This window comes from Gymnoscopelus microlampas (assembly GCF_963454915.1).
Source record: "Gymnoscopelus microlampas genome assembly, chromosome: 9".
Taxonomy (NCBI): Eukaryota; Metazoa; Chordata; class Actinopteri; order Myctophiformes; family Myctophidae; genus Gymnoscopelus; species Gymnoscopelus microlampas.
The window spans coordinates 43,361,127-43,385,811 of record NC_139946.1 but is presented as its reverse complement, the minus strand read 5'-3'; the positions used below and the strand labels follow the sequence as shown (position 1 = coordinate 43,385,811).

The following is a 24,685-nucleotide window of genomic DNA, read 5'->3' as shown; positions in this document are numbered from 1 at the left end:
AAGTGATACTAGGCGAGATTTGGTGTATAGGGAAAAAAGGAGGGGACCAAGTACCCCTTGGGGACCCTGGTCAATGAAGTAGCCTATAGGGTTTAAATGCAAAATGCAGATTTTAAGTAGAATCTTCAAGTGCTTATCTACTGTATCATAAAAGTCAGAACTGAATTTGGCTTGTAAATATGAAAAGTAATTTCACAGGAGAGACTTATCGATGTTAAAATGGTAAATAAAAAACATCTGATGTGTATCGTTAACGCATTGACTGCCAGGAATTAATTAATTCATACATCTGCCACCGTCGAGACCCACGGAATTTATTTTTTCAAAGATGTAAGCTCATGTGAAATATTGTGTTTTCAAATGCCTTTCATTTCATGGTTCAAATGAAATGTTGATGGAGCAAATTATTATCATTTATTTGGTAAAGCATTAACTAAATATATCAATTTAATCCATTAAGACCTGGAACTGTGTCATTTTTAGATTTGAGCTAAAAAGCATTATTTTACACTTTGGGCTATTCAAAAATAGCAGATATACAAGCCGCGCTACGAGCTTGTAGATCTGCTATTTTTGAAAAATCGTGAAAATGTGTGCAAATCTTTGAATATATATATTTTTAAAGCAAATATTTTTAACTCAAATCTTTGCTTCAGGGGGTCCCTGGAACAACATATTTTGATGTGGGTCCGCGGCCAAATACATATCATTTTGGGGGTCCTTGACATGAAAAAGTTTGAGCACCTCTGATATAGAAACATACGTTTTTCAGAAAACTGTTGGGATTTAGGAGACATGTAGAATCGGCTTCAGAACTTAAAGGGTTAAAACATCAATGTATTCTGAGCCGAGAATACTTGAAAATCCTATCCACAAGTTTCCAGTGGAGAGTGGGCGTCAGTTCCAGTTGTAGGCTATATACATATGCGGTGCCTCCGCCGGATATATGGCCAGGCCTGTGCATAGGGCCTGGCCCCAGTAAATAGGCTCTATTCATATTATGAAGACATTCACAGGTGTTACCAATGATACTAATGAAGGCTCTGTTCCATTCTGGACAAACAGAGTCAGGGTGCTGATATTGTGCATGTTGGCTCACTGGAAACACTCTGTTACACCAGTGGGTCTACAGTTGTGGTCCAGGGACCCTCATGTGCTTCCAAATGGCCCCTTACAGGTGTGTAACTCTGAGAGTGTACAAATGGAACAAATGGACCAGTAAGGGTCCATTTGTACGCTCTCAGAGTTATGGGGGTCCTTGAAAATAAAAGGTTTGAGAACCACTGTGCTACACTAAATGGAACAGAGCCTGCATTAGTGTCTTTGGTAACACCTGTGAAGGAAGTAAGGAAGAGGCCCAATTTCTGGCCAATATGGCTGCTCTGCATAGAGCCTATTCCAGTTTTCAGCGACACTATCAATACGCTGTTGATCCAGAACGGTTGTCTAATTTGTAGCTCAAATCCTCTAGTATGAGATAAACACAATTTACGTACTCACACACAGTGGAGGTATTTTATCACACTTTATTAATCTGGTGCAGGCTCTTTCATCAATATCTGTAAATGCTAAGTAACGCAATAATACAAAATCTGCTTTGCCAGTTCCTGCATATGTCAATGGCCAGTGCCTGTGTGCAATTTCAGATCGATTGACCAACCAACCCACTTGGAGAGAAATGCGTGTCAAAATGGCCACATAACTATGTCCCTGTCCCTGAACAACAACACATAATTACATAGACTTGCTGGTTCTGCTGCCTGCTATGCACTTAAAGGTTTCATGACATTCATTATCTTTTTTTTGTTTTTTTTTGTTTTATGATCTCAATTACACCCCAAAAAACTGAACTTTGAACATTCAATGGATTTTCTGTGGTCTGGGGTTTTCTGAATAATTAGGCTAAAAAGGTGCTGGGATTGGCCCCTGGACTTTGACATAGTCAAATTAATCCCACCCCCTCTTCTCCCCACCCCGCCCCTCCCCTATCCTTTCCTTTGGGGGGGTGGGGTGGGGGTGGAGCAGAGGCGATGATTGACAGGCTAAATCCCTCAACAGCGACACCCGCAGGCAAAGATTTCTTTTTTTTATTGCAGTTGAAAAGGCTTTAGGAATCAGATAACCTGCCATGGATCACTGACTTTTAATGTGTTGTAAAACTGAATGTCATGAAACCTTTAAATCAAAGTCCTTTATATATTTGCACCATTGACCTAACTCTTTCTCTAATCGGCCAGTGCTGTGTGTGTCTACAGCACATCCCTGAGCCCAGATACAGCGTGCTATACTATAAAGAGCGGAGCACAGTTAGACAATTGGAAACACCTGTGGATCAATTAAGCCTGGCACAGCTGTCTGAGTCACTCCCACCTTTTCCACCCCCAGCAGTGTTAATGAGTGTTAATTGAGATTTCAGAAATATGCTAATACGGTGCTTAAATGTGGCCAAAGTGAAACTGTGAGGAGAACAATGGATGAGGACAGACAGACAGACAGACAGACAGACGCACGCACGCACGCACGCACGCACGCAAGTTTTCTTCATTGTATAGTATTATTATGGGGCCAGGCTTCCAGCATGGACCCATATTGTTATTCGCATTATTTCCGTTTCTTCTTCTGCCACTTTTGGCAGTTCTGGCTGAACCGTGCAGTCGCTTTTTATGAAACTCGGCCATATGATAGATGGTCATGAAAAACGATCAAGAAATAATTCTCACAATCTTTCGTCAAAAGGTGGCGCTATAGCACTCAATTGAAAAATACCAACTTTGAACAGGTACAACTCATGCCGTGTTTGACCTACAGCCATGAAACTTCGATGCACACATGCGTCTCCTCATGCTGAACAACTTTCACACTCTGACTTTTGACCTCTGACCTTTAGATCTCCCACCATTTTGAATTATATGAAAAACAGTTAAAACCTATCTCCTCCTGGGATTTTTAAGTAATCTGCACGAAACTTTTTACACATGAACTTTGGACCTATACCAAAAAACGTTTGCAAAATATCTTCCATAAGTGAAAAAATGAAGCTTTAATGAGCCAATGAATATTGCATTTTTATGACAATTATTCATCTGCCCCTAACTCATACATGCAGACTTACCATTCTTTGAAACTTTGCAGAAATGTAAAGGGCCATTCCAAATATCACTGAAACCAATCTTACTCCAATTGGTCAAACGGGGGCGCTATAGCAATTTTTTGAAAATTGAAACTTTAAACAGGCAAAAGTCATGCCTCGTTTGGCCGACAGCCATTAGACCTGCTTACACATGTGCCTTGACTAATGAGGAACACATCTATCACGTTGACCAGTAAGCACCGCCCTTAGATTGTCCGCAATCTTGAGCAGTTTGAAAAACACTTAAACCCAGGATTTTTCAGCTATTTGCGTGAAACTGTATGATCTGTGTGATCTCCTTTTTCACAGGTTCTTGTCTGTTGGTGGCTTCTCGCTTAAATGTGTGCCCCACAACCTGAAGGTCACCAGTTCAAGCCTCACTTGGTGCAGACTTCATCTGAGTTGCATTTCACACAACATGACTATCAATGAATACATCTGCAATTGTTAAAGATAACATGAAATACTTAATTGAGTGTTTTTTACATACAGCTGATCTACAATCTCACAACTTTTCAGATAGCAATGAGAGTATGTTTTTTCAATGTATAACATACTTCATTGTGAAAATAGCCAATGTACAATCTGACAACTTTTAATGGTTTGTGAGCTTGTAGATCGGCTACTTTCACTAATTTTGGTTCTGAGGAGATGTACAATTTCTTCATTGGTAAATGGTTTGTGAACGAGTGATCTTAGTGTTAGTGAAACAGGGGCTTGGGTCATGACAGAAGGCAAGAGTTTGTGATCCTCAACAGACAATATCAGCCTGGACAAAGATATAGCACTATAGGTAGTGTTGCAGCTACCTAAGAGTGCTTCATGACCGTAAGGTTGCCGGTTCAAGCCTCACTTGATGCAGACTCATTTAAGTTGAAATGCAAAAAACATGACTCAATCTATTCCGTTTCCATGGCGCTCTCTCTCTCTCTCTTCAATCTATTCCATTTCCATGTCTTTCTCTTCAATCTATTCCGTTTCCATGTCTCTCTCTCTGTCTCTTCAATCTATTCCATTTGTCTCTCTCTATGTCTCTTCAATCTATTCCGTATCTCTCTCTCTCTCTCTCTCTCTCTCTCTCTCTCTCTCTCTCTCTCTCTCTCTCTCTCTCTCTCTCTCTCTCTCTCTCTCTCTCTCTCTCTCTCTCTCTCTCTCTCTCTCTCTCTCTCTCTCTCTCTCTCTCTCTCTCTCTCTCTCTCTCTCTCTCTCTCTCTCTCTCTCTCTCTCTCTCTCTCTCTCTCTCTCTCTCTCTCTCTCTCTCTCTCTCTGAGGGGTGGCCATAGCTGAGTGGTTAGTGAGCCCGCCTAGGGAGCCAGAGACTCTGGTTGCCCCAGGTACGATTCCAGGCCAGGTCAGCAAATGTGTCGATGAAATGAAATTTGTCCCTGAGCAAGACTCTTAACCCCTAATTGCTCACAGGCACTCATTGGAAACAAGACCGCAAGGACTTTCATGAACTGACCTGTTAAAGGAATTATCATTTCTCTCTCCTGGCCCCATATTATCGCTGCTTGCAGCTATATTTATATCATCTAATTGTGTTGTTCACCAAGTTGCTAAAGACGCATGGGGAAAGCAGTGAAAAGTGTGAGATTCATGAGCCAGTTCAATTATATAAATAGATCTGCTAATGACATTTTGCAAGGAGATGAAAACGTTCAGAGAATATTTCTTCATATGATATGATTCATAACGCTGCCACTTGCAGTCATAGAAGCTCCAAGAGCTCTCAAAGAACTTGCCCGAGGCAAGAATTCTACAAATGTTGCGTACTTTGTGCATTTATCGATTGGAAAACAGATTGTGTGAGAATGGCTATAGCGTATCCTTTCTATCTTTCTTATTCTGCTTTTGTTATTTTGTATTTCCTTAATCTTATTTGAGGAAGACTTAAGAAGAGACTGACCAGAAAACAAGTAAAAGGGAGATGTACTGTTGAGTAACTTCCATTTCTGCCTCCATTTAGCCCATTTAGACGGGGAACGCATCTGTGTGTCATTTTAAGATGTCTTTGGGCTATTCAGAAAATAATAAAGATATACAAGCTCATAGCGCGGCACTCGGTGCCGCGCTATGAGCTTGTATATCTGCTATTTTCGAAAGAAATCGTCAAAATGTGTGTAAATCTTTGAATATATATATATGTTTTAAAGCAAATCTTTGCTTCTGGGGGATTCTACAAATGTCTTCTAAATCCTAACAGTTTTTTTTTATGTATTTGACCAAGGACCCCCATCTCAAAATATTTTGTTCCAGGGACCCCCAGAAGTTGTGACAGAGTAAAAAATGTTCGCTCTAAAAAATACACATTCCAAGATTTGCACACATTTTCACTATTTTTCAAAAATAGCAGATCTACAAGTTCATAGCGCGGCACCGAGTGCCGCGCTATGAGCTTGTATATCTGCTATTTTTGAATAGCCCAAAGAAATCCAATAGAAAGACACATGACGCGTTCCCGGTCTTAAAGGGTTAAAACATGGTGCCGGCAGTTAGATTGTGCCAGCAGTTTACAGTTAACCCTGACTCATACCATTATCGTCTTCAAGCTGCCAGAGGCAATTAAAAATGAACATGCTCGGATATTATAATCACTGAAGCACAAGGGATTAATACAAACAAAAAAGAGCCGCACTCCTGGAGGTCAGCTGGTATTGCTTGTCACTGGAAAACAGAAGAACATGATAAGGCAACAAAGGCCTGATGAGATGCCTTTGTTCAGAGCGCTTTCACAAGTTCCATTTATTCTTCCCTCCTGCACTTTTGTTTCCTCTCTCTCTCTCATAATTGAAAAACACCGGATGTGTCGACCATGGGGGTAATACCCGCACAATTGTTTTTTCTCCCCCTGTCAGTGCATATCTCTGTCATGATTGGGTTATTAAGCAGAGCATCTGTCAGACGCGTTCTATGAGCACGAACCACTCTCCCAGACGGCATTCATCTTTACAAAATGCTACCTGGTCTGCTGTCTGACAGAGTCTGAGTTCTTTTTCACTATTGTCCTCTCTCTCTCTCTCTCTCTCTCTCTCTCTCTCTCTCTCTCTCTCTCTCTCTCTCTCTCTCTCTCTCTCTCTCTCTCTCTCTCTCTCTCTCTCTCTCTCTCTCTCTCTCTCTCTCTCTCTCTCTCTCTCTCTCTCTCTCTCTCTCTCTCTCTCTCTCTCTCTCTCTCTCTCTCTCTCTCATTGATAGCATTCAAAGCCGCTGCTCCTATAGTGTGTGTCTCTCTCTGTATTTTATTTATCCTCTTATTCCACTGTTAAATCTTTAGGTCAATGCTATTGCCTTCCCTGCAGTGTGGTGTGTGCCCGTGTTGCCACACCTTTATCCCTGCTATACACATATCAACAGAACTATGCCGGTAATAGCTGCCTTATTTTCCAAAATGGCTTTTTGACATCGCGACTATTTTTGTGTTGTTGTTTTCATTTGATGCTTTTTAGAGAGTTTGGGAGGTGGAAAGTGAACAACCTGGCGGTGGAGAGGAGAGATTTCCTGGAGTCTCCATTACCCCTGACGCCCGAGTTCATTCGGAACATTCGCCTGCTGGGTCACCGGCCCACGACCCAGATGATCACAGACAATCTGATCAGGAAGTATGGAACGCACTTCCTGCTGTCGGCTACACTGGGAGGTAAACAATGAAATAAAACAATCGTGATGATTGATTATATCATTTTTGGGGATCTACAACATGCATGCACCCTTAACCCATTCTCCTAAATCTCAACAGTTTTCTGAAAAACGTTTGTTTCTATATCAGTGGTGCTCAATCTTTTTCATGTCAAGGACCCCCAAAATGATATGTATTTGGCCGCGGACCCCCATCAAAATATGTTGTTCCAGGGACCCCCAGAAGCAAAGATTTGAGTTAAAAATGTTCGCTTTAAAAAATATATATATTCAAAGATTTGCACACATTTTCACGATTTTTCAAAAATAGCAGATCTACAAGCTCATAGCGCGGCACTCTGTGCCGCGCTATGAGCTTGTATATCTGCTATTTTTGAATAGCCAAAGTGTAAAATAATGCTTTTTAGCTCAAATATAAAAACGAGACAGTTCCAGGTCTTAATGGGTTAATGTGCTCCCTGTTGAGAATCAGTGCTTCTCAACGTGGGGGTCCGGGTTACTCAGAGGGGGATTCCAGAGGGTTCACAGCTAAATGATTGATAGTTAAGAACTAAATGCACCCTCATGTGTCTGTAACTCTTGACTGCTTTGGTTCCATATTTTGCACTGTACACTGAGGAAACGGGGGTCATTGGCCTAATGCATATAAACCGGGGGTCAACCAGTGGTCCGGGGACCACCAGTGGTCCTTGAGGGGGTTCCAGGTGGTCGCCAGCTAAATGATGGAGAGTTGGTAACCAGATGGACCCTTATAGATCTTTAACTCTTGAGAGCGTAAAATGAAACCAAATGGACCCTTACGGTCTACACAATTCTACACAATTAAGAGAATGTAGAAGAATTGTTATTTTGCCTGTTAATCTCTCCTATGGTACCAACACCAACACAGCATGGAATTGTGGACAAAATCTTATCCAAGGACAACAACATATTCTAAGTCTTGGGTCTGAGAGGCTAAATCTCATCAAATGGTGGTCCGTGGCTCAAATGCCAAATAAATAATGGACCATATGCTGTAGTCTACACCACCACTGTAGACATCTTGGGGAATAATTTCTCTCTGAGTCAAATGCAGACAACGTTTTCTTATTTTTTTCTTTCTTTCTTTCTTTCTTTTTTGGTGGGGGTGGGTGGGGTGCACTGAAAACAGTTTGACACGGTACAATAACTCACAGTTAGTAACCAAATCACGCATAACACAGATTTTGTTGGGATCATGGATAACGGCTCACCGCATAGAAATTGTCTTCAAAAATGCATTGTGGTTATACTGTTGGTATGAGCTTGTGCACTGTAAAATCCTTGGTGTTCATTTAACTTAAGTGTACAAATGGAACAATTATGGATCATGTGGTTCAATTTGTACACTCAGTATTTTACTGTGTGTGTGCTCTAACATATACAAGCCTCTCTCCCTGTTGTCACCACAGTTTGTGTTTTCTTTAGTACGGAGGATGGATTATCATTATTGGTGCCTGCCTGCACCGAGGGCAAAGAAATAAGAAAGAAAAAAAACTTTAATTTCATATATAAGAAAGACTCACATATATGGGGGTCTGGAAAAGCAGATTTCCTCTTACAAAGCAACACTTGTCAATTACTTTAGACCCAAGGCTTGGCTCCCGAAAGGTCGTGTTTGTGAGCAGCTCTGTATAACCCATTTAGACCGGGAAAGAATCTGTGTCATTTTTGGATTTCTTTGGCTATTCAAAAATAGCAGATATACAAGCTCATAGCGCGGCACCGAGTGCCGCGCTATGAGCTTGTAGATCTGCTATTTTTGGAAAAATCTTGAACATTTGTGCAAATATTTGAATATTTATTTTTAAAGCCAACATTTGTAACTCAAATCTTTGCTTCTGGGGGATTCTACCAATGTCTTCTGAATCAGTTTTTGAAAAAAACTTATGTTGCTATAATATCAGTGGTTCTCAAACTTTTTCATGTCAAGGACCCTCAAAATTATATGTATTTGGCAAAGGACCCCCATCTCAGAATATGTTGTTCCAGGGACGCCCCCAGAAGCAAAGATTTGAGTTAAGAAATGTTGCTGTAACAATATAGACATTCAAAAATGTGCACACATGTTCAAGCTTTTTCAAAAATAGCAGATCCACAAGCTCATGTGCCGCGCTATGAGCTTGTAGATCTGCTATTTTTTGAAAAGCCAAAGAAATCTTAAAAAATTACACAGATTCTTTCCCGGCCATAATGGGATAATTCACCCCTCCCTCCCTCTCTTTCTCCAATGGAGCTCTGTGAGTCAATGCAACGCTCACTCCTCTGGCACGCAGCCACATCTTAGTGGTATGAAAGAGGAGAGAATAGAATGAGGAGGCTTTTGCCCGACCCTGGGTTTTAGCCAGAGAAGTGATGCTTGGGTTATAAATCACTACCCTGTTATGTGTTCAGAAACATATGAACTTTGAGAGATGAATAAACAGAGGGCAATATTAAACAGGGCCAGCCATCAACAGCCGAGTTAGAAGAGTAAAAAAGAATGGTCATGAAATGTCGTGCAGCAGTGTGGAGCACTGTCGAGTTTAGATTTGACCTATGGGCGATAAAAAGAGAAGCAATTGCACGAGCGTCTCAACAAATAATGGGTTATACACAAGTATTGATTGCCATTATCACATTGGTTCTCAAAGTGGGGTCTGGGGACGCCCAGGGGTCCTTAAGGGGGTTCCCCAGCAAAATGTCTTAATATAGCATCACAATTATTTTAACCACTTTAACCTTTTATACTTTGGCTATTCAAAAATAGCAGATCTACAAGCTCATAGCGCTATGAGCTTGTATATCTGCTATTTTTGAAAAATGGTGAACATTTGTGCAAATCTTTGTATATATATATATTTTAAAGCGAACATTTTTAAATCAATCTTTGTATATATATATATATTTTAAAGCGAACATTTTTAAATCAATCTTTGCTTCTGGCGGGCCCTGGAACAGAATATTTTGAGATAGGGGCCCGCGGCCAAATACATATCATTTTGGGGGTCCTTCACATGAAAAAGGTCGAGAACCACTGCATTATCAGACAGTGGCTACTATCATTATTTGGTGGCAGGTGGCCCCAGTGGTCAAAGACAGTGTCTGGTAGCCACAGTAAAATCCCTAGTCTGAATTTAACTCCTGGGAGTGTACAAATGTAACGCATTTGGTTACATTTGTACACACTAAGACACACACTGTATCTTAGTGTGTATCAGCTATTATCTCCATTACTGTCCTCATGTCAAGTCCTTGAGGAACACAATGAATTGATTGATTGAATACTTGATTGGATACTTTATTAGCAGTTCGCAAAACAATTATAGGAAAGTAAAGTTCAATACAAGGTCTGCTAAGAGGACTTTAAACCCAAGAAAGCCTATATATGGCTTGTTTCCATTGGGGTCCTTTGTACTCAATTCATCAAAACATTTAATATACAATAGCCTACTGTGCCAAACATCATACAAACAGTTACTAATCAAAAAGAAAAAAAAATGTATAGAATACATTCCTGTGCTGTGGACTGTAGTTGTGTAGTTTCACTGTGTTCAAAACTAATGGTCATGTGACATGACAAGTACTGACCGTACAGTTAGTACTGACACATCGTTTCAGATGCTTTCAGATGTACAGTAGGTGGCCAGGGACTTTGATCAGTTTCACTTTCAAAACCTTTGCATCATGCATGTCACACAAACAGAACGTGGCACACACAACACCAATGGTTTTGATCATATGGATCGTGGAAGTTTAAATGGTGGATGTGTGGATAGGACTCTATATGAAAAAACTTGTTATATCAACAAAACGCGTCGCGTTTGTGTGACATGCATGATGCAAAGGTTTTGAAAGGGAAACTGGTCAACGTTGCTGGGCCACCTACTGTAGCCTTAACACATTAAGACGGGGAAAGCATCTGTCATTTTAGATTTGAGCCACACACGTGTTTCAGATAACTGATTTAGAAGACATTCATAGAATCGGCCTCAGGTCTTAATGGGTCAATTCCCAAATTTCAATTAAAACTACAAAAGAGCGATTTCACTCTGAGGCATGTAAAAAAAGGAACCGACAGTATCAAAGTAATCAAAGTATTCCTTATTGGCTCTATGCACAGCAGCCATATTGGAAAGAAATTGGGCCTCTTCCTTACTTCCTTAACACATTAGCTGCCAAAGACGTATATATACGTCTTTTAATTATCAGCTGTTGTCTGCCAAAGACGTATATATACGTCTTTGGAAAAAAGGGAAAACATTTTTTTTTTTTTCAAAAAAAAAAATTTTTTTTTTTTTTTGCATTTTTTTATAATTTCAACCCTTGTCGAATTATGAACAGATTAGGAGCTAAAAATGTTCGAAGATTTGCTGCTCCATTCACTTCAATGTTAAAATTCAAACGGACAAACAATTCACTTTGTTTTTTGGTTTAAAACTACTGCTATTGAGCTATATTGAAACATCAACCAAACATGTCAACGAGGTCAAAATGACCTCGTTGACATTTGTGAAACCACACCTGAATCTCATCTGTGATTAGAAACCATCTGGGGATCAATCATACTGGAGGAAAAAAATCTGTGGCTACGCGAACAGGTACCAAAAACATGGCAAAACCCTGGCAGGCAACAGCTAAAAATCTGAAAAAACTCTGGCAGGCAATGTGTTAAACAGGTTTTACCAATGATACTAATTAAGGCTCTGTTCCATTTAGTGTAGCACAGTGGACCCCCATAACTTTGAGAGTGTACAAATGGAACCAAATGGACCCGTAAGGGTCCATTTGGTTCCATTTGTACACTCTCAGAGTTACACACCCGTAAGGGGCCATTTGAAACCCCCTCAAGGAACCATGAGGGTCCCTGGACCACACCTTGAGACCCACTGGTGTAGCAGAGTGTTTCCAGTGAGCCAACATGCACAATAACAGCACCCTGACTCTGTTGGACCAGAATGGAACAGAGCCTTCATTAGTATCGTTGGTAACACCTGTGCAGGAAGTAAGGAAGAGGCCCAATTTCTTTCCAACATGGCTGCTGTGCATAGAGCCTATTTCCTTATATTTCAAACGAACCAATGAACTCAACGTATATGCTTTCACATGTCTCTCCCCTGCACAGGAGAAGAGGCCTTAACGATATTTGTGGATAAGAGGAAACTGAGTAAGAAAGCAGAGGTGAGTGAGTACTCGGGTAACTCCTCCAGCGTGACTCTGGAGGCTTTGCACCAGCTAGCCGCCTCCTACTTCATCGACAGAGAGAGCACCCTGCGCAAGCTGCACCACATCCAGATCGCCTCCACCGCCATTAAGGTAATTCCACTCCATGGTGTTTTCAGGTGTTGGGTTTTGCTTGTTGATGATGGAGCCAGAGCCATAAAGAGAGTTCTGAGGGTGCAGTACGTTAGTCCGACAGCGCATTCCTCCGACAGCGCAGCGCTCCGACGTTTTCCAATACTAAACCCGAACCAAACCCGCACCCTAACCCTAACCACACGCGGATGCCACATAGTCGGAGAAAAGGTCTGTCGGATTAACGCATGCCTCCCGAGTTCTGACACTAGCGTCGACTCCCATTGTAAGACTGGAATGCGGAAGTGCTCTGATCTCAATGAGATAGTTCCAATGTTTGGACTATAGCCCATAGGAGCCCGCTTTGCGGCGAGATCAAAGCGTGTCGTTACTCTCTTTTCTACACTCTGGATGGAGCTGTCAACGGAGCTTTTTTACCAGCATGCAATGCAGGTCTACAAAGAGACTGAGCACTAGTCATACTCGACATATTCTCGACATGTGTTCGATCATTGGCTGTCCTTTAAGCCAATAGGGAGCCACTAGCAGTGTTGCCAGATTCTGCGAGAGAAATAAGAAACCAGGTCTAAGCCAATGAGGAGCCACTAGCAGCGTTGCCAGATTCTGCGGGAGAAATAAGGAACCCGTTCTATGAAAACAAGACCCCCCCCGCACGCACGCACGCACGCACGCACGCACGCACGCACGCACGCACGCACGCACGCACGCACGCACGCACGCACACACACACACACACACACACACACACACACACACACACACACACACACACACACACACACACACACACACACACACACACACACACACACACACACCACTTCAGCCCTACAGTATATACTGTACATTTCGGTCATTTGAAAATAGCCGATCTACAAGCTCACAATGCGTCGCGATGCGACGCATTGTGAGCTTGCAGATTGGCTATTTTCAAAAGATTTTTTAATATTTCATACATTTGAAAACGTGTGAAACGGGAAATTCTGCATAATGACTTTCTACGTTTGGAACTTTAAGTAGGCCTACATCTCGATACCAATACTTTTGTACTTTTACTCAAGTAAGTTTTGAATTACGGACTTTTACTTGTAACAGATCCCCTCCACCGCCATCAAGGTAATTCCACTCAATGGGGTTTTCAGATGTTACATTTTGCTTGCTGTTGATGATGATAATGGAGCTGTCAATAATGATGGAACAGAACACATCATTGCGATGAGGATGAACATGATGGTGATGAGCGATGAGCGATGACAACAACATTGTGGCAATGATGATGATGATGATGAAGATGATGACAATAATGATCATAACTTCAAGGCCATCATGATGCCTGTGTGTGTGTGTGTGTGTGTGTGTGTGTGTGTGTGTGTGTGTGTGTGTGTGTGTGTGTGTGTGTGTGTGTGTGTGTGTGTGTGTGTGTGTGTGTGTGTGTGTGTGTGTGTGTGTGTGTGTCTGGGGCTAACGCGCTGATTGGTCTCTAGACCAATCAGCGCCAGATTTCTTGTGCCAGTATGCCGAGGGAAGCAATCACCTAATATTCTTTCAAATATTGAGTTAAATTAGAAATGAAAGGGGGGAAAAAAAGATGATTGTGCCAGTTTAACCACTATCAACCCTGGTGTCCCTATTGTGGGCACATCGTTATTGTCACTATGTGACGCAATGTGAGCTTGTATATCGGCAATTTTCCCAATTCTTTTTTTATTATCTCATTAACCGCAGAGTAAAACATCGTCTATAACCGACGTTGCCAGCGATTCCGAAGCGTTTTAAGTAACCTTTGAAAAAATCATAGAATATTATTCTTCACAACGATCCATCCACCGATCGCTTTAACCCTTTAAGACCGGGAACGCATCTGTGTGTCATTTTTAGATTTCTTTGGCTATTCAAAAATAGCAGATATACAAGCTCATAGCGCGGGGCCGAGTGCCGCACTATTTTTTTTTAATCGTGAAAATTTGTGACAAAATCTTGGATTAAATATTTTTTAAAGCGAACATTTGTAAAATATTTAGTTCCCCGAACCCCCAGAAGCAAAGATTTGAGTAACAATTGTCCGCCAAAAAAATAAAATAAAATAAAATATTTGCACAACCTTTCATGATTTTTCAAAAATAGCAGATCTACAAGCTCATAGCACGGCATTTTTGAATAGCCCAAATGTAAAAATGACACACAGATGCGTTCCCGGTCTTAAAGGGTTCAAAGATGTATCCGAGCCTCGTAGAATCGGGGGGGGGGGGGGAGCGTCGCGATAATCTGATCTGATCACGTGATTTGCTGCTTCAGTGGGAGTCAAATGGTGACTCATAGATTAGCGAAGAGCGCCATCTAGCGCCATCTAAACACCAGTACACATCAAAACACGTCCTTGGCGATGTGTGGGCTTTGGATTGATGCGTCAAAACGCGTGAGTGGCAGTCAATTTATTATAACCTTTTTATACAGTGGTAGCCAGTTGGTTTCGTCGCCATTTTCAAAACAGTACCAACTAGTACCTACGGGTACCATTTTCGGCCACACCCCCAGATTCTCAGCCGCGCCCCCTAGATGTATTGTCAATCAATTTTGCAATAGGGGGGGCGGGCACCAAGCCCCCAGAACTACGGTAGAACAGTGAAGCGGCCAAGCCCGGTGGTCAAATCTGAGAATGCACTTAAATGCTACTGCGCGTGCGTCTCCCGTTTTGTGCGCATGCTCACGACGCGTCACGACCCATGGATCCTTTCCATTGGTTCATATTGGTTCCATATTGGTTCCTATTCTTACTTCCGGGTGCTTCAAAACAACACTGAGCACTTTAATAGAAATGAATAGCTGGGAGCGGGGCAATCCGCCCTCTAGATATAATATAACTCTATGGGGGCCACCTATGGCTATTTAGGGTCCTTGGCACGGAAAATGTCTGGAACCCCTGGCCATTCATCTCTGTGTTTTAAACAGATTGAGAATCAAAGAGTATCAAAGATAGTGGGTATTGGGGTTGGATATAGACTATTGGAGCAGAGGTGGAGCACGTCTGAGGTATAAGGTAAAGAGGCAGAGAGGGCTTTGTCTGTCTTCGTTCCTAGGAGAATTGGGGGGGGGGGTTTATGTAGCTGCGAGAGAAAACGAGGGAGAGAGAGAAAGAGAGATGGCTTTCATGCTCCAGTGGCAGTCATCTGGCGTGACTGACATGTGGGGAGCAGCAGCAACGAGTTGGAGGCTCACCTCCTCCTTCACCGGGAGGAGTAATGCCCCGATTTATGCTTTAGTCCATTTAGACCGGGAACGCAGCTGTGTGTCCTTTTAAGATTTCTTTGGGCTATATTCAAAAATAGCAGATATACAAGCTCATAGCGCGGCACCGAGTGCCACGCTATGAGCTTGTAGATCTGCTATTTTTGAAAAATCTGGAAGATTTTGTGTAAATCCTTGAATATATACTTTTAAAGCGAACATTTGTAACTCAAATATTTGCTTCTCGGAATCTCTGGAACAACATATTTTGAGATATTTGTGATTTTTTTATTTTTTATATTTTATATATTTTTAAATGGTTGTATTTTTATGTTTGTATTTTTATATTTTTATATTTTTGTATTTTTACATTTTTGTATTTTTATATTTTTATATTTTTTCATTTTTGTATTTTTGTATTTTTATATTTTTATATTTCTTAAGTAAAAAAAAAATATTCAGAAAACCTTTTTAGAATGGGCCTCAGGTCTTAATGGGTTAATCGCGTGGCGGTGTTGCGCTACCGAAAATAGGCCGAACAAAACAACAGCTGAGCGGCTAATACTCTGCAAATGTGAAATTGGACAAGTTTAGGGAGCAAGTGCGGGGCAAATAAGGACAAGGCCCCCGTGGCTATGCCGTCCCCATGTAAGAGGGGAGAATCGAAGAGCTCATTTTAGAAGGGAAAAGCCTGTTACTGGTGTAGTACTGGGGTATTTCCTATTCTCGGTACTTTCACTTCTACTCCACTACATCTCAGAGGCGAATATTGTTACTTTTACTCCAATACAATTATTTGAAAATTTTAGTTGCTAGTTACTTCGCAGATATAAATGATTATATTATAAAACATTATTAACCACTTCAGCCCTATTTTATACGTAGGCTATTTGAAAATAGCCGATCTACAAGCTCACAACGCGTCGCATCGCGACGCGTTGTGAGCTTGTAGATCTGCTATTTTCAAACATTTCAGTACTTTTACTTTTTGTACTTTAAGTACATTTTGATGCCAATACCTTTGTACTTTTACTCAAGTGACATTTTGGAACACAGGCCTTTTACTTGTAACAGAGTATTTCTATATTGCGGTATTGCTACTTTTACTTGAGTAAAATATTTGAGTACTTCTTCCACCACTGAATAAGGACAAGGCCCCCGTGGCCGCCCCCCATGTAAGAGGGGAGAATCAAAGAGCTAATTTCAGAAGGAAAAGCCTGTTACTGCTGTAATATACGCCCGCCGGTTGTTTGTGGAAATCGGGGCTATCGCTAAGAAGTCACGGTGCTTCCGCGTGGAGCCAGCGTTCGGGTTACCGTCGTAACTTGTTTGTACAATGAGAAATGGCTGTTCGAGAGCGGCAGGGATCACTTCTGTTATCATTTGACAATTTCCCGAGCTAAATCGATGTTGATATTTCCCCCACCTGATTCTATTGTTGCCAGTTTGTGTCTGACACAGAAATGATGGAACATGAAGGAGCGACGCACTTGAATGAGGAGAGACAGCGGGGATCGGAGCCGCACTCTGGGTTTCTTGTTTTATTTTGGTACCCAGGGAGAGCCTAGTATTGTATTGTGGCTCTCATTATGGCTCAGGCTATTGCATTTTTATGTTTCCGCCCTCAAGACCCCGATTGATTCCTTCCTCTCCCTCTATTATCGCAGGGAAAGAGCGGGAGGATATGTCCATATTGTATGTGCTTTCGCTAGACAACCCGCAGTCCTCTCCTCTGTCTGTCCAATATGGTCAAATCATCAGGGTTTTTTTTTACAGGATCTGTGCCCACAGCAGGTTGTAAGGCTGGAGACAAAAAGCCTAATGCAATGCCATGTCATTTTGGATTTCTTTGAGCTATTCAAAAATAGCACATCTACAAGCTCGTCGGTGCCGCGCTACGAGCTTGTAGATCTTTTTGAAAAAAACATGACAATTTGTGCAAATCTTTGAATATATATATTTTTAAAGGGAACATTTTTAACTCAAATCTTTGCTTCTTGGGGTCCTTGGAACAACATATTTTGAGATGGGGGTCGGCGGCCAACTACATATAATTTTGGGGGTGCTCGACATGAAAAAGCACCACTGATATTGCATCATATGTTTTTTTTTCAAAAACTGTTAGGATTCAGAAGACATTTGTAGAATCGGCCTCAGGTCTTAATGGGTTAACATGCTTTCAAACCTCATCTTAGTCCTGAAACAATCTTCTTTTTTATACCATCTTCATGCTTCCTTCTACTTTGATACAGTATGTCAACAAACAAGAACTGGTACACAAACAAAATGGAGCCTTTGCAGCCTTTGCCTCGATACTGTATGCCTCAAATAGCCGTGTACCGACGCACAGGTGTCCAATAATGTCCCATTAGGTATTTTGTAATCTACCAGAATGCATCCTCAATGAATAACAGCTGCTATACAAAGCGGAAATTGAATATTCTGCTTGTCAGTCAGTATTTTCCCCATATAGCGTATCATAGGGTTTATCAAATAATGCCTCATATCGGCATATATTTCCTCACATTCATATCATGCCATACCGTATATGCCCACATCAGACACACAAGAGGTTTATAAGAAGATGTAAGGGCCTCCCGTTTTCCTTTTTCCTTCATTTTGACTCGCAATAATGTAACACCATCCCTCTGGGTCCAGAGTTTGATTGAGGATTTCCATCCAGAGCTTTCAACATACAATTTATTATTGCCTTATGCCTGATTTATATATACCTTGTTGCATGCCATGTCGCACACTGAAAATAAGCGGTGTAAAGTAACTAAGTACATTTACTCAAGTACTGTTCTTCAGTACACTTTTGAGGTATTTTTACTTGGAGTATTTCCATTTTTCAGTACTTTTACTTCTACTCCACTACATCTCAGAGGCAAATATTGTACTTGTACTCCACTACAATTATTTAAAAACTTTAGTTAGTTACTTTGCAGATATACATTATTATATTATAAAACATACATTAACCACTTTAGCCCTATAAGCTCGCGTTGTGAGCTTGTACTGTAGATCTGCTATTTTCAAACATTTTAGTACTTTTACTTTTGGTACTTTAAGTCCTTTTACTCAAGCACATTTTTAATTCCGGACTTTTACTTGTAACAGAGTATGTATACATTGCGATATTGATACTTTTACTTAGGTAAAAAACATTTGAGTACTTTTTCCACCGCTGCTGAAAAAAGCAGATCTACAAGCTCACAACGCGCCGTATCTGCGAGTCATCGTGAACTTGTAGATCGTCTATTTTATAGGTGCGCGACACTGGCAACACAGCTATAAATCACCCGTCAGTCCTCTATGATTGTGTTACTGATGGCCTGACCCTCATTGTCTCGCCTCATCCATCTGCCACTTTACACCAACTGTCCTCTGACAGGGCTGATCAGGACGGATCATGGGACACAATATGTCCGTCCCACACCCACACAGAGAGAGACGGTTTAGTTGCCGCACCATGCCACAGCACAGGTGTTGAAATGAGATCTCTTATTGCAAATTAACCCATTTAGATCGGGCGAGAATCTGTGTCATTTTCAGATTTATTTGGCTATTCAAAAATAGCGGATATACAAGCTCATAGCGCGGCACCGAGTGCCGCGCTATGAGCTTGCATATCTGCTATTTTTGAAAAATCGTGAACATTTGTGCAAATCTTTGAATATACGTATTTTTTTAAAGCAAATATTTCTCAAATATGGGAATTCTGGGAATTATACTGAATTTCGATGTCTTCTAAATCCCAACAGTTTTCTTAAAAAACGTATGTTGCTATATCAGTGGTTCTCAAACTTTTCTGTGTCAAGGACCCCCTCAAAATGATACGTATTTGGCTGCGGACCCCCATCTCAAAACATGTTGTTCAAGGGACCCCCAGAAGCACCGATCGGAGTTAAAAATATTCGTTTTAAAACATATTATTCAAAGATTTGCAAAGTTTCCACGATTAAAACAAAAAGAATAGCGGATCTACAAGCTCATAGCTCGGATCCACTCGGTGCCGCACTATGAGCTTGTATATCTGCTATTTTTGAATAGCCCAAAGAAATCTTAAAATGACACACAGATGTGTTCCCGGTCTTAATGGGTTAAGTGAGAAGATGCTTTGCTGGAGCGGGACTTCTCAAAGGAAAGGTCAATGCAAATGTCTTCAGTCAGTGACTATAGGAAACAAAGAGATGAGCTTTTGATCCATGCCGCTTCACAGAGGAGAGGAAATAGCAGCCATCTTTCTCTCTCAGAATGTCTTTAAAGAAGACAGTGCACTTTATGCAAATGACTCATTGATGGGACTAAAGAAGGCACCCATGCATCTTGTTTCTATACGATCATATATAGCAGGGGTCTTCAACAGTGGGTCCGGGACCCCTAGGGGGTCCTCAAAGCTACTATAGGGGGTCCGCCAAACCTTTGTCTGATAGGATTTTTTTTTTTTTTACATTAACCACTTGAACCCATAGAATTCCTTTTCTGAGGGGAACATTAGCCGAAAATAGCAGATCTACAAGCTTGTAGATCGGCTATTTTTGGCAAAGAGGCTATAGGTGTGGTGGGAAGAAAGAGCAGACTAAGTAAAAAAAAACAAACTTTTATACAATATAGAGGGGGTCCCTGCTTCATCTCTCTCTCAGCTAGGGGGTCATTGGCCTGAAAACGTTGAAGACCCCTGGCCCTGATATATATCATAGTCTCTCTCTCTCTCTCTCTCTCTCTCTCTCTCTCTCTCTCTCTCTCTCTCTCTCTCTCTGAATTTATAAATTAAATCTGTGTATTTGTCGTTGCCCAGGTGACAGAGACTCGAACAGGCCCTCTTGGATGCAGTAACTATGACAACCTTGATTCTGTTAGTTCTGTGCTGGTTCAAAGCCCTGAAAACAAAGTTCAGCTACAAGGTTCGTCTCATGTTTTACAATTTTTGTTTCATTAACCTTTGAGTATTACATGTGCTACTTGGGAAAAGAGAACATGATATTGCTTGTGCTTGTGATCTCCAGAAATGTCAGAAAGAGCTTAGCTAAAAGTTTTGACTTTATTAAATGTAAGATTTAATATGAAGTATGTTAGTAAGTTGTGTAGTACGTCAAGCCCAGCAGTATAATGACACTACACAGTGGTGGAAAGTAACTAAGTACATTTACTTAAGTACTATACTTAAGTACAATTATAGTACTTTTACTCCATTACATCTCAGAGGAAAATATTGTACTTTTACTCCACTACAATTAAATAAATTATTACATTATAAAACATACATTAACCACTTTAGCCCTATTTTATACCTAGGCTATTTGAAAATAGACGATCTACAAGCTCACAACGCGTCACAACGCGGTGCGTTGTGAGCTTGTATTTTCGAACATTTCAGTACTTTTAATACTTTAAGTACATTTTGATACCACTACTTTTGTACTTTTATTCAAGTCAATTTTTAATTCGGGACTTTTACTTGTGATAAAGTATGTCTACATTGCAGCATTGATACTCTTACTTAAGTAAAACATTTGAGTACTTGTATGACCTGTATGAATGAATGAACCATTGAATGAATGAAACATTGTAAAGCGCTTTGAGCACTTGGAAAAGCGCTATACAAATGCAATTCATTATTATTATTATTACTTTTCCCACCACTGAATGACACTAATACACCACCCACTTTCACTCTACAAGTTTTGCATTATAACCTTGGTGCTCTACGTTACAGGCTTGCAGGTGATCCTGCCAGACTACCTGAAAGAAGGATTCGTTCAAGCCGCTCTGAGCTACATCGCCTGCAATGGAGAGGGAGCGTTTGTCTGCAGAGACACGGACTGCTGGTGCAAGTGTGACCCCAAGTTCCCCGAGTGCAACTGCCCCTACATGGACATCCAGGCCATGGAGGAGAGCCTGCAGAGGATCACCGAGACCTGGGGGATCCTCTACAAGGAGTTCGAGGACTCAGGTAAAAGGTCTTTTTTTTGTTATGGGGTTGGCAAAAGGGCCTTTCTGTGTGGAGTTTGCATGTTCTCCCCGTGTCCCCTAGGGCATTGGTTCTCAAAGTGGTGTCCGGGGACCCCCAGGGGTACTTGAGGGGATACCAGGGGGTCCCCAGCTAAATGATAAATAGTTAGGAACAATGTTTGACCCTTATGGGTCTGTAACTCTGAGAGTGTACAAATGGAACCAAATGGACCCTGACGGGTCCATTTGGTTCCATTTGTACACTCTGAGAGTTAAATTAACATAGGTTTTCTTGGGGTCTCAGAGATAGAAATGCCATTAAATGGGGGTCCGTAGCCTTATACATGTCAAACTGGGGGTCCTTGAAATTAAAATGGTTGAAAATCACTGCTATAGTGCCGTGAAAATCTTCTCTTATGGGGGTCCTTAGCATATATTTTCAAATGGGGGTCCGCGGGCTGATAAGTGTCAATTTGGGGGTCCTTGACATGAAAAAGTTTGAGAACCACTGCCCTAGGGTAGGTAGGTACCCTCTAAAAAAACATGCAGTAATCCTGGTCTATACTGCCTCCCCCGATGGAGGGGAAAGGAACTGGCTGAAATAACATGTTCCTTCTACGCGCTATACGTCCTACTCACTCCTCATGCATTGAAGGAAGCATGAGCTCAGTTAGGGGCTCTCCCCAGGCTGGCAGAGGGAGAGTAGCGCCCAGGATTACAGCTTAGGCAATTGGCCATGGGTGAAAAAATGGGTTATAAAAATCGTGGAATAAAAAAATATATACCTAAAGGTATAGAGCGGCTAGCGCCGCTAAAAATCACACCCAGTGTGAAGAGAGTGGTGCCTTTGAAAGTGTAACTGGTTGCATCCTTGTGTTGCAATCAGCAACAATATGTTGTCACGTGACACGTGACAACATATTTTCACGTGTCACGTGAAGCTTGACCAATCAGCCATGCTCAAACATACGGACGGACATACGGACGGACATACGGACACACGGACAAAGTCAAATGTAGGAGTGGTTGGCACCACTCAAAAAAGTAAAGGTTTTCTAAGATGTTTTTATAAAAGATTCCCGACTAAAGTCCCACTTAACGTCACCGGAGATTGCAATTCATACTATAGACGGGTTTCCGAGCGACGTCATCACAGAGCAGAATGCGCAATCTGCGCATGCCTGGGGGAAAGGCGCGTTCGAAAATACAGCCCTGAGCGGCAGTGAGCGCACTGGCCAATACAAACTAATAGGCGAGTGTGCTCCGGTGCGTAATTTCCAAACGCACCCATAGGCTTACCCCCTCCTCTGCGCGGTCATATCCTCTCAATGTTTACAAACATGAAACCCGTCTATATCTTCAAACGGAGGGGCATAGGATTTAAAGAAATAAATAATTCATAAAAAAAAGTGTGAGAATGAATTAAAGTGTTTTATAATATTCCGCACGGTTAAATCTGCCGTAGGGATCCACAGCGTGTGCTCCCCCCCACCCCCCCTAGACTTTGATTTATAGACAATGGCCTGTAAACTGTAATGGCGGGCCGTGAATCTCTGGACACAATCCTGGCACACACTACAGTATCTGCATGTAGCAAATCAAGGTCTCTGACGGCACCGGATTAAAAAAAAATCAACAGCGTTCGGCTCAGGTAGTTTACAATATGTCTGCAGCAGATTAATCTTCTATAAAAAGCCATTTATTGCCGGTCCAGCTTTTCACATCACGGCAGAAACGAGAGTTTGAATGGAAGCACTTAGCATAATGTTTGGTTATTATTGCTGTGCTCGGTCACCATGCCTTGGCTATTATTACTCAGGTAAAAATCTAAAAAAGTGCCTTTTATTCCGCTCCTTCAAATATGGCTGAAACATCCCTAAATGCAATTACTTTCAAAGTTTATGTTTTAACCCATTAAGACCGGGAACGCATCTGTGTCATTTTTTGATTTCTTTGGCTATTCAAAAAATAGCAGATCTACAAGCTCATAGCGCGGCACCGAGTGCCGCGCTATGAGCTTGTAGATCTACTATTTTTTTGAAAAATCTTAAAAATGTGTGCAAATCTTTGAATATATGTATATTTCTAAAGTGAACATTTTTAAATCAAATCTTTGCTTCTGGGGTATTCTACAAATGTCAGTTTTTGGATTTTTTTTTTACTATAATATCAGTGGTTCTCAAACTTTTTTCATGTCAAGGACCACCCAAAATGATATGTATTTGGCCGCGGACCCCCATCTCAAAATATTTTGTTCCATGGACCCCAACATAGAAGCAAAGAGAAATATTCGCTTTGAAAAATATATATATTAGATGATTTGCACAAATGTTCACGATTTTAAAAAAATAGCAGATCTACAAGCTCATAGCGCGCTTGTATATCTGCTATTTTTGTATAGCCCAAAGAAATCGAAGAAAAAAATGACACACAGATGCGTTCCCGGTCTTAATGGGTTAATAGCTGGGTGAGGGGAAGAGGGCAGGAGCGTGCCCAGAATGCATAATTCCAGAGGTGTCACAAAAAATGTCCTCCAGTGGGGATATCAATGACTTTCAGCACACTCTGCCCCATCAGCAGAAAGAACGTGATGTCAGGAGCCACTATATGAGCACGTAGACATGGATTAACAATGGTGACTCAAACCGATACCATTGTTCTCCTGTATACCCCTGAGCTCTCATAATGACAAACAGCACGTAATACGTATTCAATGGCAATTTCCTTTCAAACGCGCACGTACTGTTTTATGTATATTCCTCTCATAAAGATATTTCAAAAAATCGGAATTCAGTACATCCAGAAAATAGATTTTTTTGCACCATTGTGTTATTACTCCCCCCTCAAACAAACAAAAAAATCAACAAACCAACCAACCAACAAACAGACAAACTAACTAACTAACTAATTAAAGAAACAAAAACTATAGAGGTTAGATTGCCATGGAATGTGTTGAGTCCTCGAGGATGTCCCCTATTGATTTTGGGCGACCCCAAGACCTTTCCTCTATCACCACCGGAAGGCCAACATTTGAAGTTCCACACAATCTATATCTCAACAACGAATGGGCATATTGCCATGAAACTGTCCAAACACATTTATACTTCCCGGAGGATGAACCCTAAGCATTTGAGTGGCCTCATGACCTTTTACCTCAAAATGTAACTTTTGCACATGAGACAATATAATTGTAGATCAGGGGTCGGCAACCTTTTTGACATGAAGTGAGTGTATGTTTTTATTTTCTTGATAGTCAGCATGCCATATCGAATTTTTAATATTTGCTTTCACATCAGCACATTGTAATAATCATTAGACTCAGGGCAATAACCCACCTACGTATCTCCCAAACTTCCTCCCCATGCTGTCAGAGTTCAGAGTTTGAATGAATGTAGAATTATGTGCAAGATGAAATTTGCGTAGGCTACA

The 24,685-nt window shown here is 41.3% G+C and overlaps 1 protein-coding gene across 1 annotated transcript in view; it reads left to right on the top strand.

The window, feature by feature from the left end:
• The window catches only part of LOC311051847 (BMP/retinoic acid-inducible neural-specific protein 3-like), a gene marked incomplete at both ends in the record, with an annotated part of 48,899 nt that overhangs the window by 11,449 nt on the left and 12,765 nt on the right, over positions 1–24,685 (top strand). The window contains 4 exons of the mRNA XM_084066512.1: positions 6,574–6,764; positions 11,886–12,076; positions 20,103–20,208; positions 21,021–21,257. Of these exons, the coding sequence (XP_083922638.1) occupies positions 6,574–6,764; positions 11,886–12,076; positions 20,103–20,208; positions 21,021–21,257 (725 nt within the window). The remainder of the gene's footprint in view (positions 1–6,573; positions 6,765–11,885; positions 12,077–20,102; positions 20,209–21,020; positions 21,258–24,685) is intronic.